The sequence below is a fragment of the Atta cephalotes genome, assembly GCF_000143395.1.
Source record: "Atta cephalotes unplaced genomic scaffold scaffold00002, whole genome shotgun sequence".
NCBI lineage: Eukaryota > Metazoa > Arthropoda > Insecta > Hymenoptera > Formicidae > Atta > Atta cephalotes.
The window spans coordinates 14,556,934-14,571,066 of record NW_012130066.1 but is presented as its reverse complement, the minus strand read 5'-3'; the positions used below and the strand labels follow the sequence as shown (position 1 = coordinate 14,571,066).

At 32.2% G+C, this 14,133-nt stretch overlaps 2 protein-coding genes across 2 annotated transcripts; one reads left to right on the top strand and one right to left on the bottom strand.

The window, feature by feature from the left end:
* The first annotated feature begins 4,230 nt into the window (after positions 1–4,230).
* On the top strand, positions 4,231–8,341 carry LOC105622331 (nuclear valosin-containing protein-like). The gene is made up of 11 exons (XM_012203753.1): positions 4,231–4,380; positions 4,607–4,825; positions 4,922–5,254; positions 5,349–5,648; positions 5,826–6,045; positions 6,140–6,422; positions 6,498–6,957; positions 7,228–7,395; positions 7,456–7,782; positions 7,919–8,137; positions 8,201–8,341. The coding sequence occupies exons 1-11, from the start codon at positions 4,231–4,233 to the stop codon at positions 8,339–8,341; spliced, it is 2,820 nt and encodes a 939-aa protein (XP_012059143.1).
* A 1,084-nt stretch (positions 8,342–9,425) lies between these two features.
* Positions 9,426–12,749, bottom strand: LOC105622320 (aurora kinase C-like). The gene is made up of 4 exons (XM_012203742.1): positions 12,169–12,749; positions 11,050–11,184; positions 9,598–9,988; positions 9,426–9,539 (listed from the first exon to the last, which is right to left on the bottom strand). Exons 1-4 carry the CDS (start codon positions 12,747–12,749, stop codon positions 9,426–9,428), a joined length of 1,221 nt encoding a protein of 406 aa, XP_012059132.1.
* Between the last annotated feature and the right edge of the window lie 1,384 nt (positions 12,750–14,133).

Sequence of the window (14,133 nt, the reverse complement as noted above, 5' to 3'; positions counted from 1 at the left end):
ATGTATAGATGGAGACGCCCGGCGGATCGCGTCCGGCGGCCATTGACCCCACGCCACGTCTTCATCGCGTCACGGATAAGTAAGTTTCCGCACATCTCCGCTCCATAATTTCCCGCTACGTAATTTCCGGGCACGTAATTTCCTGTACCCGGGACATTCTCGTCTCCCGCACCGCCATCCCCGCGATATCACCCACTGTGATGTCATCTACTTCCCCTTCCCCCCTATGACGTCGCTCTCTCTCCCTTATCTGCGGATCCTTCCGCGCCGCGGATACCCCCCTCCCCCCCCCGCCATTCTGAAAAATCTTTCAATGTTACGTCTTTTATCTTAGTTTGTACGGTTTTTTTAAGAAGTTAATTCTCGGCCTTTGTTGGCGATGCCGCGTACTACTCAACAACGCTTCGTTTGCGTTCGCTGTACAGCTCAATGACACTCCGTTTTAAAATAATTTTTTTTCTCTATATTCTGGAAGCATACACGAAGCGTATTTGAATGCTCCGTGTACTTTTTGTCAAACATTTAGGAAGCGTAGACGAAGTACTAATAAATGAAGCGTCATTGAGTTCTACAGCGAACGTAAACGAAGTATAGTTGAATAGTATGCGGTACCGCCACCAGAGAGATTAAGCGAGAACTAATTTCTCGAATTTAAAATATCGTACAAATTAGGATAAAAGACGTAGCATTAAAAGATTTTTCAGTTGTGTTCTAATGAAATAATTTTATGAAGCTCCTAGGGCTCCAAGAAGAAAGCATAGCACTTTGTTTTTAGATATTTATCGAATAAATGAAATATTTTAAAATATTATTTGCTTACCAAAAACCTCGACTACATTTCATTCGTCTAAGAACTTGATGAATGAAATGTAATCGAGGTTTACATTCTCTTGCCTAAACATGTTCCATTTACAATTTAAAAAACATTCTGCTCGTGCTTGCCATGCTTATCTATACTTTTATTTATGTTTTTTTAACATTTAGTTGACACTTCCTTTACGTTCCATGTTCCAATTCGCTTCTTACGAATTTCATTTATGTTTCTGTTTCTCCTTCCTTACACTTCCTTTATATTCTAATGAACGTTTTATTGACTTTACATTTTATTTTCATCGGGATTACAGCGCTAATTCCGTATTTGCCGAATTTATTATAATTTTTTTTATATCAGGAAATTTAAATTATCATTCATTATAATTTTTGATCTTCAGAACTTTCCATAGATTTTCTTTTAGAAATAATTCCTTTTCATCACTGCTAGATGATGAAGATAGTAAATCTAATTGTTCAAATGCTAATTGTGCATCCCGCGCAATCATATTGCACTGATCTAACACCGTCTCTCGGAGCTAATGCCGAATTCGTGCACTAATGTATAAAAATTCGGCACTAGGATTCTCACTGAAACAGTGCGTACTGTTTTCGTGCGCACTGAAACGCTCAGTGAAACACATTGCTCGCGACGAGTGCGCATTCAGATCTTAGTGCGTATTAGTTCTCCAGTGAAAACCGTTATAAGTGGCGCTAGTATCCCTAGAATATAGAATCGGCCCCTAAAAATGGTGGGTACATTTGCGCGTTTCTGTCGCATGTTTGCACTAGTACAATAAAAATGAGAGAAAATAAGGACTACTTTCATAAGCTCTTAACTTAATGGGTCTAGTAATTTTGCAGGATTCCAACTGAGGCTGATGTTGTAGAAAAAAATGTGAACTGAAGAGTTAAACATATTTCACTAATTATAATTAACTGTAATTTTACATACTGCATTGAACACAAAAATAGGTTATTAACAAACAGCTACCAGAGAGAAACCTTGCTATAAATTAATATTACAAATCTATATTTATAACTTCCCTCTTTTTTCTCCGATATCAGAAGAAGTTGGAATCCTACAAAGTCTAAGCCTGTTAAGTTAATCAGAGCTTGGTGAAAGTGGCCCTAAGTCCGGCACAGAAGTTATAAAGAGCATAAGTAAATAAATAAAGCAAAATATTATAATATTATAATAAATACAAAATCAAAATTATACGGTAAGAAAAATGCGCATAAAATGTATTCACGTTCTAACAAAAAATTAATATGTTATAAATATAGAAAATAGAATAATAGTATAAATATTTATGAGTATAAAAGTATTATAATAATAATTCTTTGTATTTATAGGATACATAATGCCATATAGTTCCAATTGATAGAAGACAGATAATATAATGCATTAACTTCTCAAAAATTGTGAAAGACTTGTGTGATTCCGCCATTTTTTTAGGGGAGTTTTGACTTTTTTAATATAAGTTGCGTTCGGCAATGCAAATCTGAAGCGTCGGAATGCTCTTTTTCTACAGTGCATGTGCCATATGCTATAATATAAAATCAATGTGCCATATGCTATAATATAAAATCACTGCGACACTTCAGATTTGCATTATCGAACACAGCTAAAAAAGAGGACTACGAGATCGTCGGACTCTGTATTCTAATGTATTCACATTCGGTAGACTGTGCACTAATGTACACTGAATGCGAACTTTTTCGGTTGTGTGTACTGTATCAAGTTGCCATATTCGGCAAATGAAAACTGACTCAGTGTAGTGCTGAATTTGTATTCGGACCAACCGAATGAATCGAATGAGTTCGAGAAATGTTACACTGCTCCTGCGAACTGAATGCGGAAACGCTTGCCGCGCGGCAAAATGAGACGTGGCAACCAATGAACACATTAGGAGCTGTAAGTTTATTGGCTACCGCATCACATTTTATCGCGGCAAGCGTTTCCAGTATGCAGAAGCTATGACATTTTTGTCAGCACAGTTTGGTGTTCGAACAAACAAAATTAGTTAGGCAGCAAAAAATTATAAAATAATAGATAAAGAAAGACTAAAATTATTTATTATAAATGAATTATTAAAAACAAGTAGCGATGATGAAATAGAAGATATGTTATGTGTAATAAAAAAAGAAAGGCTAAAAGTTAAAAATTATGTGGACATTGTAAATAAATACAAAGAAGTATATAATTATATATGATAAAAAACAAATACTTTTGATAATAAAAATATTTATATTTACTATCATTAGTAATATATTATTAGTTTCAAATTTAATTCAAATTCTTAATCTTAACCACAACAGGGAGCTTATTATGGTTCTTGAAACGAGGTGAAAATTACGAAAGTGATCAAATTTATTAGAATGTTTATAACTTCATTGATTAACACTTAGTGAGTTTGCTTATTTTTGTAATTTTCACTTTGTCTAAAGAACCGTAATAAGCTCCCAAGTCATCAATTCACTGTAATTCTGCATTCGCATCGCGTCAGTGCATATGTATGGTACCGAATGTGCCGTAAATGATGCAGCTTAACAGTGCCTCAAGGTGACGGTTCGTGGAATTAAAACAAACAGGGATGATAACTGTTGATCCCTTAGGGACTTTGCATAATAAAAGGAACAGGAAACAGAGGCCTAGTTTCCACGAAGGATCTAATCCGGATGGAAACTGATCAGAGAACAGAGAAACTGTGTATTCAACACTACATGATTTCTGATAGGTTGAAATTCTTATTCTCTGTTCCCTGTTCCTTTTATTGCGCGGAGCTCCATGCACTAAACAGTCCATAGATGGAGAGGGCAGAGATTTGGAAAAAAACACCATATATCAACCCATACATCAACCAATTACAATCGAGCATTCTTCTGTCGTTCGATTGTAGTTGATTGTTCTTACATTCTGATCCGGTTTACATCCTCGGAAACTAGCTACTGTTCTACTGCACACATCGACACATCATGTTATCCCTTCCATTTTTCATGATTCCACCCCTTGTATCATTTTTTACCATTTCTTACATACAGGTGTACATTGTGTATGGAGCTTATGCTCCTCTCTTAACTCGATCGACTACTCTATGCTACTTTCGAGTCTCGCCGTCTCCGGCGGCCATTTTCGATTCTGGCCGTATCGACTCAGCTTGTCGAGGCCACTCTACCAAGGTATTATTATTATAGGTGTATATTTGCATATGTATGTACATATATTGATCAAGGAGATTGATGCAGATCGACGCGAGTTTTCATGTGTGTTGATGTGCGTGTTGAAAGAGTTGAGTCAATTCACGACGCCAAACTACGTCGACGCGACGCCCGACGGTCGAGTGTCGAGCCGTGAGGTATTTTTCCTCTCACGGTTCGCTCGGTCGTATTCTCACCTGAGCATCTTTGTCTGTAAATATGCATAAAATGGGCAAGCTAAACTCATCGATCGATATTATTCCGTTGCAAGGATCGAGTGGAGATTATAGATCGAGACATGTGGACAATAAGCAAAGGATGGATCAAAGACTGTTCCGGGATCAATTGTTGATCGGTCGCGTGCAAATGGTAATGTAAAAAACGTTTACACATCGGTCAGTTTAGGTCAGTCTGTTCCTTTCGATTGTTTTTCTCTTTGATGTATATTTAGTCTGCGGGATCTGCGGGATCCACGATGCACGTACAAGCAGTGTGCACAAGAATTAAAGTTAATATCGCATGCACGAGCACAATATTTGACACGATCGTTCAGCGAATTTCACTTTTTTTCATGTTACATTTATATGTTCCGCAGTACATGCACGATAATGAAAATAAAGTATATATCGATGTAAATGATATGGCAGATGCATTGCAAAAGCGATACAGAGATTATCGTGGTAAAAAACGCGGTCCGTTTCGTAGTATGGTACGTCAGGCTTATGACGAGCTTACCAAAATTTTTTCAAACAAGTCTTCGATGCGTGAATGCTCGGTGTATGACGATGACGATTTTGAGGATGTCGATGTCGAGGTACCTTGGACTTATTAATCTTATTCTATACCTTATATTCTCTTGCTTATTTTATCCTTGATACAATATTTTTTTAATCAAGTCACGTCATTTTAGTCAGATTCACAGCGTGCTTCGATAAGTGATATGTTATTACACATGTATAAGAAACCACATAGACAGAATGGAAATTCGAGTGATAAAGAATTGATAGACATTAGTAGTGATGATGATGCATCTAAAGTCGACTCCAAGACTGAAAAAGATCTAAAAACTCCTGAACCTGGGTGTACGACAACTGAAGAATCTTCGGGTATGGTAGTTGTAGCAAACTCAGAAACTACAAGACTGGAAACTGCTGAATCAGAAACGCTATCTACTCTAAAGCAAGAAACAGCAAAGCCAGAAATGTCTATTACAAAGCCGGAAATATCTGTGAAATCAAACATAGTATGCATTTCCATGCAATTCATGATTATGATTTTATGTTAAATTTAAACAAGATTCAGATTGAAAAATATATTATCTGTTTCTGTCATTTCAGCTTGTGAACCAAGTCGTAAAACAATCATTGGAATCTACAAGAAAACGACAAAGAGAAAAGGAAAGTGGCAATGGAAAATTTTCAGTCAAAAAAGCGAGAATTGTACCTATTACGGAATCAAAAATTACATTTGCTGATGTAGGAGGCAATGACAAAGTTTTGAAAACTGTCTGTAAATTACTGGCTCATATGAAACATCCTGAAATCTTCAAACAGCTTGGTATATCTCCACCAAGAGGATTTTTGCTTCATGGACCACCTGGATGTGGAAAAACATTATTAGCACATGCAGTTGCAGGAGTAAGATAATATTTAAGTTGAGAAAATACAATAGAAATGTTACTTATATATTCACAGGACATTATAATAAGTAGAACAAAAAATACACTTGTTTTGTTCTATATACAATTGTGAAATGTATATAAAAGTTACATATAGATTCATTCATTCTGTCTAATATTCGCATCTCTTATGTAGGAATTAAATATACCTCTAATAAAAGTAGCAGGGCCTGAACTTGTGACTGGAGTATCTGGTGAGAGCGAAGCTCGTATCAGGGAATTGTTTGAACAAGCTTTAATTCTTGCACCATGTATCATTTTTTTGGATGAAATAGATGCTGTCACTCCACATAGAGCTACAGCTCAAAGAGAAATGGAAAGAAGAATCGTTGCACAATTATTGTCAAGTTTAGATGGTAAGATATTAATGTTTCCATTATTATTTCATTTTACATTCTTTTTTACAATCCAGACCATGAGTTATATATTTTCTTTTTGTTTTCTTGTTAGAATTGAATCTTAACGAAAATGGAGACAGAGTACTGATAATTGGTGCAACAAATCGACCCGATTCGTTAGATCCTGCTTTAAGAAGAGCGGGACGTTTTGATCGTGAAGTGTGCCTTGGAATACCAGATAGAGAAGCACGGGCTAAAATCTTAGCAGTGCACACTGAAAAAGTTGTATTAGCTCCTAATGTTAGTTTATCAACAATAGCTTCCCTTACTCCAGGTTTTGTGGGTGCAGATTTAGTTGCTTTAATTAGGGAAGCTGCCATGGTTGCTGTAGATAGGTAAGTCATTTTGCTTAAAGTTTTTATACATATCTTGCGTTATATATATGCATGTACATATACAATTTTTTTTAGAATATTTGAGAATTTAAATAGATCAAAACAGGAGGAAAGATTACCTGAAGTAACTGAAGCCGAGAAACAACCGCATAAAGAAGTTGAAATTTCCGAAAATCTAATTGATACTAGTGTTCCAGCAAGATCTCCTACTATTACAATTTCTACTACAATTGAGAACAATCTTACATTTCCACAAAAGCTACCCAAAAGTTCAATTCCAGAAATTGCCGAAATGGATGTAATTCAGGAACATTCAGCAGACTTGTCAACTTTATTGACCTGGTTACGTTCTGAACCTCCACTTTCCCAAGAATGCTTATCAACCTTGTGCATTGAGCATAGTGATTTTGAGACAGCTCTACGCATTGTTCAACCATCAGCGAAAAGAGAAGGATTTGCGACGGTTCCCGATGTAACGTGGGATGATGTCGGCTCATTGCGAAACATACGACAAGAATTGCAAATGGCTATTCTCGTGAGTATAAATATGTTTTTATCTTTGTAATACTTTCTATTACGTTAACTTTTTAGAAAGAATAGTTATTGTGCTATTTGTTAGTCTTAAATAAATAAATTTTCTATAAAATCGAAGTATACGTGAGTTAGGATCGGGATCTAACTAGGAATCTATTAACAAGTCAATCGCTTTCATAGCGGAGTCATTCATAATTTCTGTTTTTAGGCTAATTATTTTACTATATTTTACTGCATTTGCGACTCATGTATATATATTTATTTATTACAGGCTCCTGTTAAACACTCTGAACACTTTAATACATTAGGTTTAACAGCTGCAAGTGGAGTATTATTATGTGGTCCACCAGGATGTGGAAAAACATTACTAGCCAAAGCTGTCGCCAACGAAGCTGGAATTAACTTTATTTCTGTTAAAGGACCAGAACTTTTAAATATGGCAAGTTTCAACATATTATACATGAAATTATAGAAATCTAAAGATTTTGTACATTTTTAGTATGTTGGTGAAAGTGAAAAAGCAGTTCGTCAATGTTTCTTGAGAGCAAGAAATTCAATGCCATGCGTCATATTTTTCGACGAGATAGATGCGTTGTGTCCTAAAAGAACAGAAGGCGATAATTCCGCAACAGCACGTGTTGTTAATCAAATGCTTACGGAAATGGATGGTGTGGAGGGTCGGCAAGGGGTATTTCTTATGGCAGCTAGTAATCGACCCGATATTATAGATACAGCTGTTTTGAGGCCAGGAAGACTGGATAAAATTTTATACGTTGGTCTTCCGAATGCTTCAGATAGAGTGGATATTTTACGTGCAGTAACAAAGGTATTTACGCACGCACATTCACACACAAAACACAACACAGTACAGGGAGAAAAAAGAGAATTGATTTAATTTATTTTGAAAAAATTCTATTTTCTTCTGATAACTTAATACACATTAGTATTATTAACTTTTGTAGAATGCAACGAGACCAAAACTTGCTTCAGATGTTAATTTAAATCAAGTGGCATATGATAATAGGTGTGATGGTTACACTGGTGCAGATTTAGCAGCTTTGATAAGAGAAGCTGGTATGGAAGCATTGAAAGAAATAATAGCTGGTTATGGACAACCAGAAATTTCGATGCGACATATTTTTCAAGCATTTGATAAAATGCAGCCATCCGTTCGTGAGAAGGCAAGTATTCATTTATTTGAAAATTTATATTGGACAGTATAATAAAGGTAACAAATTCTGCAGGATATTAAGCATTATGAAAAGTTAAGCAAATTATATTCGATAAGGAAAAACCCTGAAGTTACACCCATGGATACGCCAGTAGAAGTTACACCAATGGATGCACCAATTGTTGATGTGGTTATGGAGCCAATGGAAACTTAAAAGTACAATTATTAAAAAAGCCTATAAGAATCGCTAAAAAATTCTTCCAGTACCAAAAGTTAAACTTTTTACACAGAAGATGAAAGGCGTTTCTTTAATGATTTAGTTTCTGTGCATTTATGTTTCATAAAAGTACAGTTTTAACATTTATTAGGTGTGAGAAAAAGTTCGTGGCGTTTTTCCCGTTACATCTAACGGGAAAAATGCCACGAACTTTTTCCCATACCTAATATATTAATAATTAACTGATTTATTATTGTGTTTCAAGATTTAATAATATAGTCAGTTATATTATTCCACATTATTTTTCTCTATAGATATAAATGTTTTAATACAGCATATTAAAAAAGATAAGCTTTCTATCAATTTATAAAAGTTTGTTTTACAACAATTAACATTTATGATTCTCTTTTTTAATAGTATGTGTAGATTAATTATATATACAAATAAATGTGTTTTAAAATAGAATTAATCTTGAATTTGCTCATTATTTTATTTAAAATATTTTTAATATGATTGTGTTGAAAAGTTGAAGTTCAAATCTGGTCAACATAAGATTTTATGCCATCTCTCGAAAGGCAATAGCAAGCCACCAGAGTGCAGAATATTCTCATTAACAGAATAAGCGAACTTTTAATAGGCCGTTCGCAATTGACTCAGTATACAGATATGTATCTCAAAAATTCAGGCCAATGTTCAAATGCTTCAATTATCAACTCCAAAGCAGGTGTGATTTTTCTATCAGTAGCACAAAAATATAAAAAAACAATTTTACGCAATATTACGCGATACATCTTGTAAATAAATCGCTACTTATTTAAGAAAGACTAAGATTTAAAACATTATTTATTAGTACATGACCCTAAACCATCTATGTATAAAGCATTTATATATAATCTCTCTCACATATATATAATACACATATATATAACACACACATATATAATAAGTACATAAACATCAATAGTAATATGCATTATCATTTCTCTGGTGATATTATTGAGTTTGAAATTACAATAAATTCGTTTATATTATAAACATATATGCACAATTGCAACATACATTCAAGGTCTTTATAATTACATTATTTATGATTTAAAAAATCTTGTGCTGTATCCACTTTTCGATTGTTCACAGTCCAAGTATGCGCAAGAACGCCATCCATATCCAATCTCTTTTCAGGTTCAATAACTATCAACTAAAATATGTTTAAAAATTAATTTTAGAATGAAAACGTATTGCACTAAGAACCATACCTTCGAAATTAAATCTTTTGCATCTTCACTAATGAAATTCGGAAAATTATACCGCAATCTTCTTATGTTTACATAGGTTTCATCGTTGGTTGTTGCATAGAAAGGAGGTTTTCCTACTAAACACTCGTAACATAATACTCCAACACTCCAAAAGTCAACTGTATGATTATGTGTTTTTCCGGAAACCATTTCAGGTGGTAAATAATCTAAAGTTCCACATAGAGTATCTCTTCGAGATGAAGGAGCGTGCACTGACCATCCGAAGTCAGCTATTTTTAATTCTCCATTAATTCCAAGAAGTAAATTCTCAGGTTTAATATCACGATGAATAACGCTCTTGCTGTGACAATATTTTAACGCATCTGCTAATTGGGCTATATAAGTGGCTGTTCTACAAAAGAAATTATAATATGCTTAAGAATATGTACAATTATTGAAAAACAAAAGTTTTGAGACTAAGCCACAATATCTAATAAAAAATATGAAAACCAGCTTTATCAACATAACGAGAAAAGATTTCGAGTGTGATGAATGTTATGCTACCAGAGTTAGGTAAGTTAACTTTTTTTTTAACTAAATTAAATAAAAGTTAACAGCCTTAAAAATTTAACTTAGTTAAGATAAAAGTTAATTCGTGACATTAATTGAATTAAAAATCAAGTTATGAAAAAAAGAGAAATGAAAAAAAAGTAATTGAAAAGTTCAAAGTTAAATTTGTTTTATTTCATGATTTCAAGTTAATTTTTTTTTAATTAAATTAAAAAACTAAGTTAACTTTTTTACTAACAAGGAGAGACATATGTATTTTATATATGTATTTTGATCAGTTTTTGTTAATTATTTTGGGATATCAAAAAATAATTCCTGTAAAGCAGTAAATTGTACTTCTGTGTATTTTTTGAGAAAATCGTGATTTTAGATCACAACGACAGTTTCGTTTTCAAATCTCTTTTTTGTTTAAATAAAATATTTGAAATTATTTAAAATTAGAAAAATATGTTTCTGACGAGACACGAATGTATAAGCATATAATCTGAGGATCCACATAATTCCAACTACTCAATCCTAATGTTAACTTTTAAAAAATCAAATTAAAAGTTAATAGTTATCGATAAAATATAATTATATAAAGTTAAAAAAAGTTAAAAGTTTAAAATGTAATTAAATGAAGTTAAAATTAATTAACTTTTTAACTTTTTAACTCAGCATTATCAATTTTATCTATGCGTTTTATTTGTAATCGACATATATTTCAATTTTTAACGCTTTGTAATTAATAATTTGTTTGAAATTGTTAATAACATATATTGAGTACAACCTGATACAAGAGTGTTTATTTTAATTAAATGAGAAAAAATATCACAAATATTGTTTGTATAAAAAGTATTGGCTCTTATACTATATATAATTAATTTCAATTATATCTACAAAACATAATTTCTCTTTTATTACCTTACTTCATCAAAACGTTTATTAGGTTGGTTATGCAGTTCTTTATAAAGTTCCCCCTTTGGTGCATATTCCAATATTAAATAAATTCGCTTGGGGTCGTAGAAATATCCATACATTCTTAAAATATTTGGATGTCTATAAAAAAACATTTATGTTAAATATAATTCTTTGTAAAATAAAGTACCTGAGTCGAATAAGGCCCAGCACTAAATAAAGTCCACTTTTAAATTTATTAAAACTCGCTTATTTTTAAATTTATTAAAAACTCGCTTTACATTCGAAGTATATGCTTAAAAAAAATGCGTGTGTAGGAAGTAGATAAAAAAGAATTGAAATCGGTAGCAATATGTTTGTTTAACACAACAAAAATTTGTGTGTATGATATTATGATACATTTTGATAACAATTTGTTATAAAATTTATCAATACACAATGTTTCATAATTTATTATAATTCATTATAATATTATTCAACTTTCTAGCTATGAAAAATAACAAATAAATCAATTTTTTGAAATGAGTATAAGTATTTTTTTAAAACAATGTACTTATTAAATAAGGCCTATTTATGTGATTATTGTAGTTATAATTATTTGTTTGTTATGTGTGGAGCTTACGCCAGAGAATAATGATTTTCAATGTTGTTATTTTTTAAAAAGCCAAAATTGCATTCAAATTGCTAGAAATTTTCAAAGACTAAAGAGTTAATTATAAACAAAATTAAAGATAATTGTAACGTTCGAGAGTAGAGTAAATCCTAACGAATTTCTTTTCTGTGATTAATAATCATTTTAAAAGTGATTTAAAAAGATAATGTTTATTTTCTTTGTTATTTTTGATTTGGGCCTTATTATATTCATCTACATGTAATAAGACTCAATCTATCAGAGTTTAATATTTTTTTTTTCGTTTATTTACAAAAATTCTATATAAAAAATATATTTTATTTTTGGAAATGAAATGAAGATTTGATTCTCTCTCTCTCTCACTTAATTTATTTCAATATCCTCATAAATAGAATTAAAAAAAAATAAAATTAATTATGTGGACTTATTCAACTTAAGATATCTTATATCATATACAGTTTTTATTATGTACAACAGAATACAGAAATTGATACCTCAAATGAGTTTGAATTTCTATTTCTCTTCGTACTTGATGTAAGATTTGTGCGTCTTCTATTTGTGATCTATAAAGTACCTTCATGGCTATTATAAATTTTGATCTTTTTTCTCTGGCCAAGTATACATTACCAAATTTTCCTTTACCTAGTGGTCGGCCAATATCAAAATCCGTCAATATCCATTTTTTTTTACTTTCACTTTCCTTATTTGAATTACTCGTTTCTGTATCTGAATCTTTTTGGACCATTTCACTTTTGTTATCTCTTACTTTCACATTATTTTCACTATTAGACAATTGTTGAATAGAGTCTACTGATTTACATGCTACTGGTAATTTAGGTGGTGGCATCAATTCTGTAAACTTCTTTGTAATCTCTTTACATTCATTTTTGTTTACGATATTTGTTGAGCAACCTTTATAGTTATTTTCCTTATCACTAATAGTACTTTCCACAATTTTCGATTGAACAATGTCTGTTGCAAATGTTTTGGAAATATGTAAGGACTTCAAACTGCTAATTGCTTTCAATGTATGTGTAGTTGATTCATGATGAGTCTTATCGTTTTCTTGATCCATTTTAAAAACAATTGAAATTTCTGATTCTATAATTTGAATATTAAAGCAAATATATCTTCTTTTATATATATTTATTTTACATACATAAAAAGAATATATTACAATTTGGAAAATACAAATAGATACATATGTATACATATATGTCATATGCATATATGTATCATTAATTTTCTTGAGATTTTAAACTTTCATAATTTTATGAGCGACAATTTAATAAAAAAAAAATTTTCAAAAATAAAAAAACATATTAAAACATCACATATTTCATATTAGTTTTGAAGTAAATTCATGCCAGTCAAAAATGACACAATTTTTTTGAGTGCACTTACTTTTTCAACAAAATGTAATAAAACGAAGAAATCTTTTTCTTCTCTTTCTCAATGTTATCTCCTTCTAATTATTTGCCCACTTCTAGAATGCTAACAAAGGTCAGTACAATTAAAAACAGACAAGAGTATCAGTAGGACGAGAAACCATGAAATCTATAGCATCTTTAAACGGTTTTTCAAAAAATTAAATGCCTTTTGTTGATTGGTCAATACAAGATGTGTCACAAGATGGTCACGTTCAGCAGGTTCAACTTAAAATCACTAGATTTATATAAAGCAATAGATCTGTTCGCGTAAAACCTCCAAATATTTTTGCACTTAGAATGAAATAGATATATATATTTGACTTTGAAAAGAGAGAAAGCAAAAATGTCGAGTGCAAAAAGTGCAAGTAACGCGACAGACCTAATGAGTGCATTCAGTACTATGACCGTTCACTGAGCACTCTAAATGCACCCAATGGCCTTTTCTCTGTAGTTGGTGTGGAATGCTTATGATTGGTTGGTTCCGCTCTTGTTCCACGTTACACTATTCCGTTGCATGGTTAGGCATTCTAATGAACGCAGCACAGACTCTTACATAATGCACAATGCATAGTGCCTAAAGGAATTAACCAATCGAAATTCTTCTTTTCATGGAATGGGAGGAAAACAAAAGTCTGATTAGTTAAGCGGGAAGCACAGACTCTTGCATAATGTATAACATGTAATGCATAAGAAAATAAACCAATTAAAGTCACAGCCTAACAGCACAAATGTCGATATGTCGACTGTAAGTTAACTATTGCACTAGTAGTGTCTCAACAACTCATCCCAGTAGTGGTACTACTAGTAACACTAACGCGAATTTATAATTACACTTCTGTACTACGTATCTACGTTCTACACTACAGTCATGAGTAGTATCATTATTCATAAACTATAAAAATTGTTCACACCAATTCAGATTTATTATTAGATCAAAAGTATCTGCAAATGGCGGCATTTAAAAGGACTTGAGATCTGACCAATCAGATGTCTCTTATGATTTGATTTTTACTAGAGCGACTCTATCAA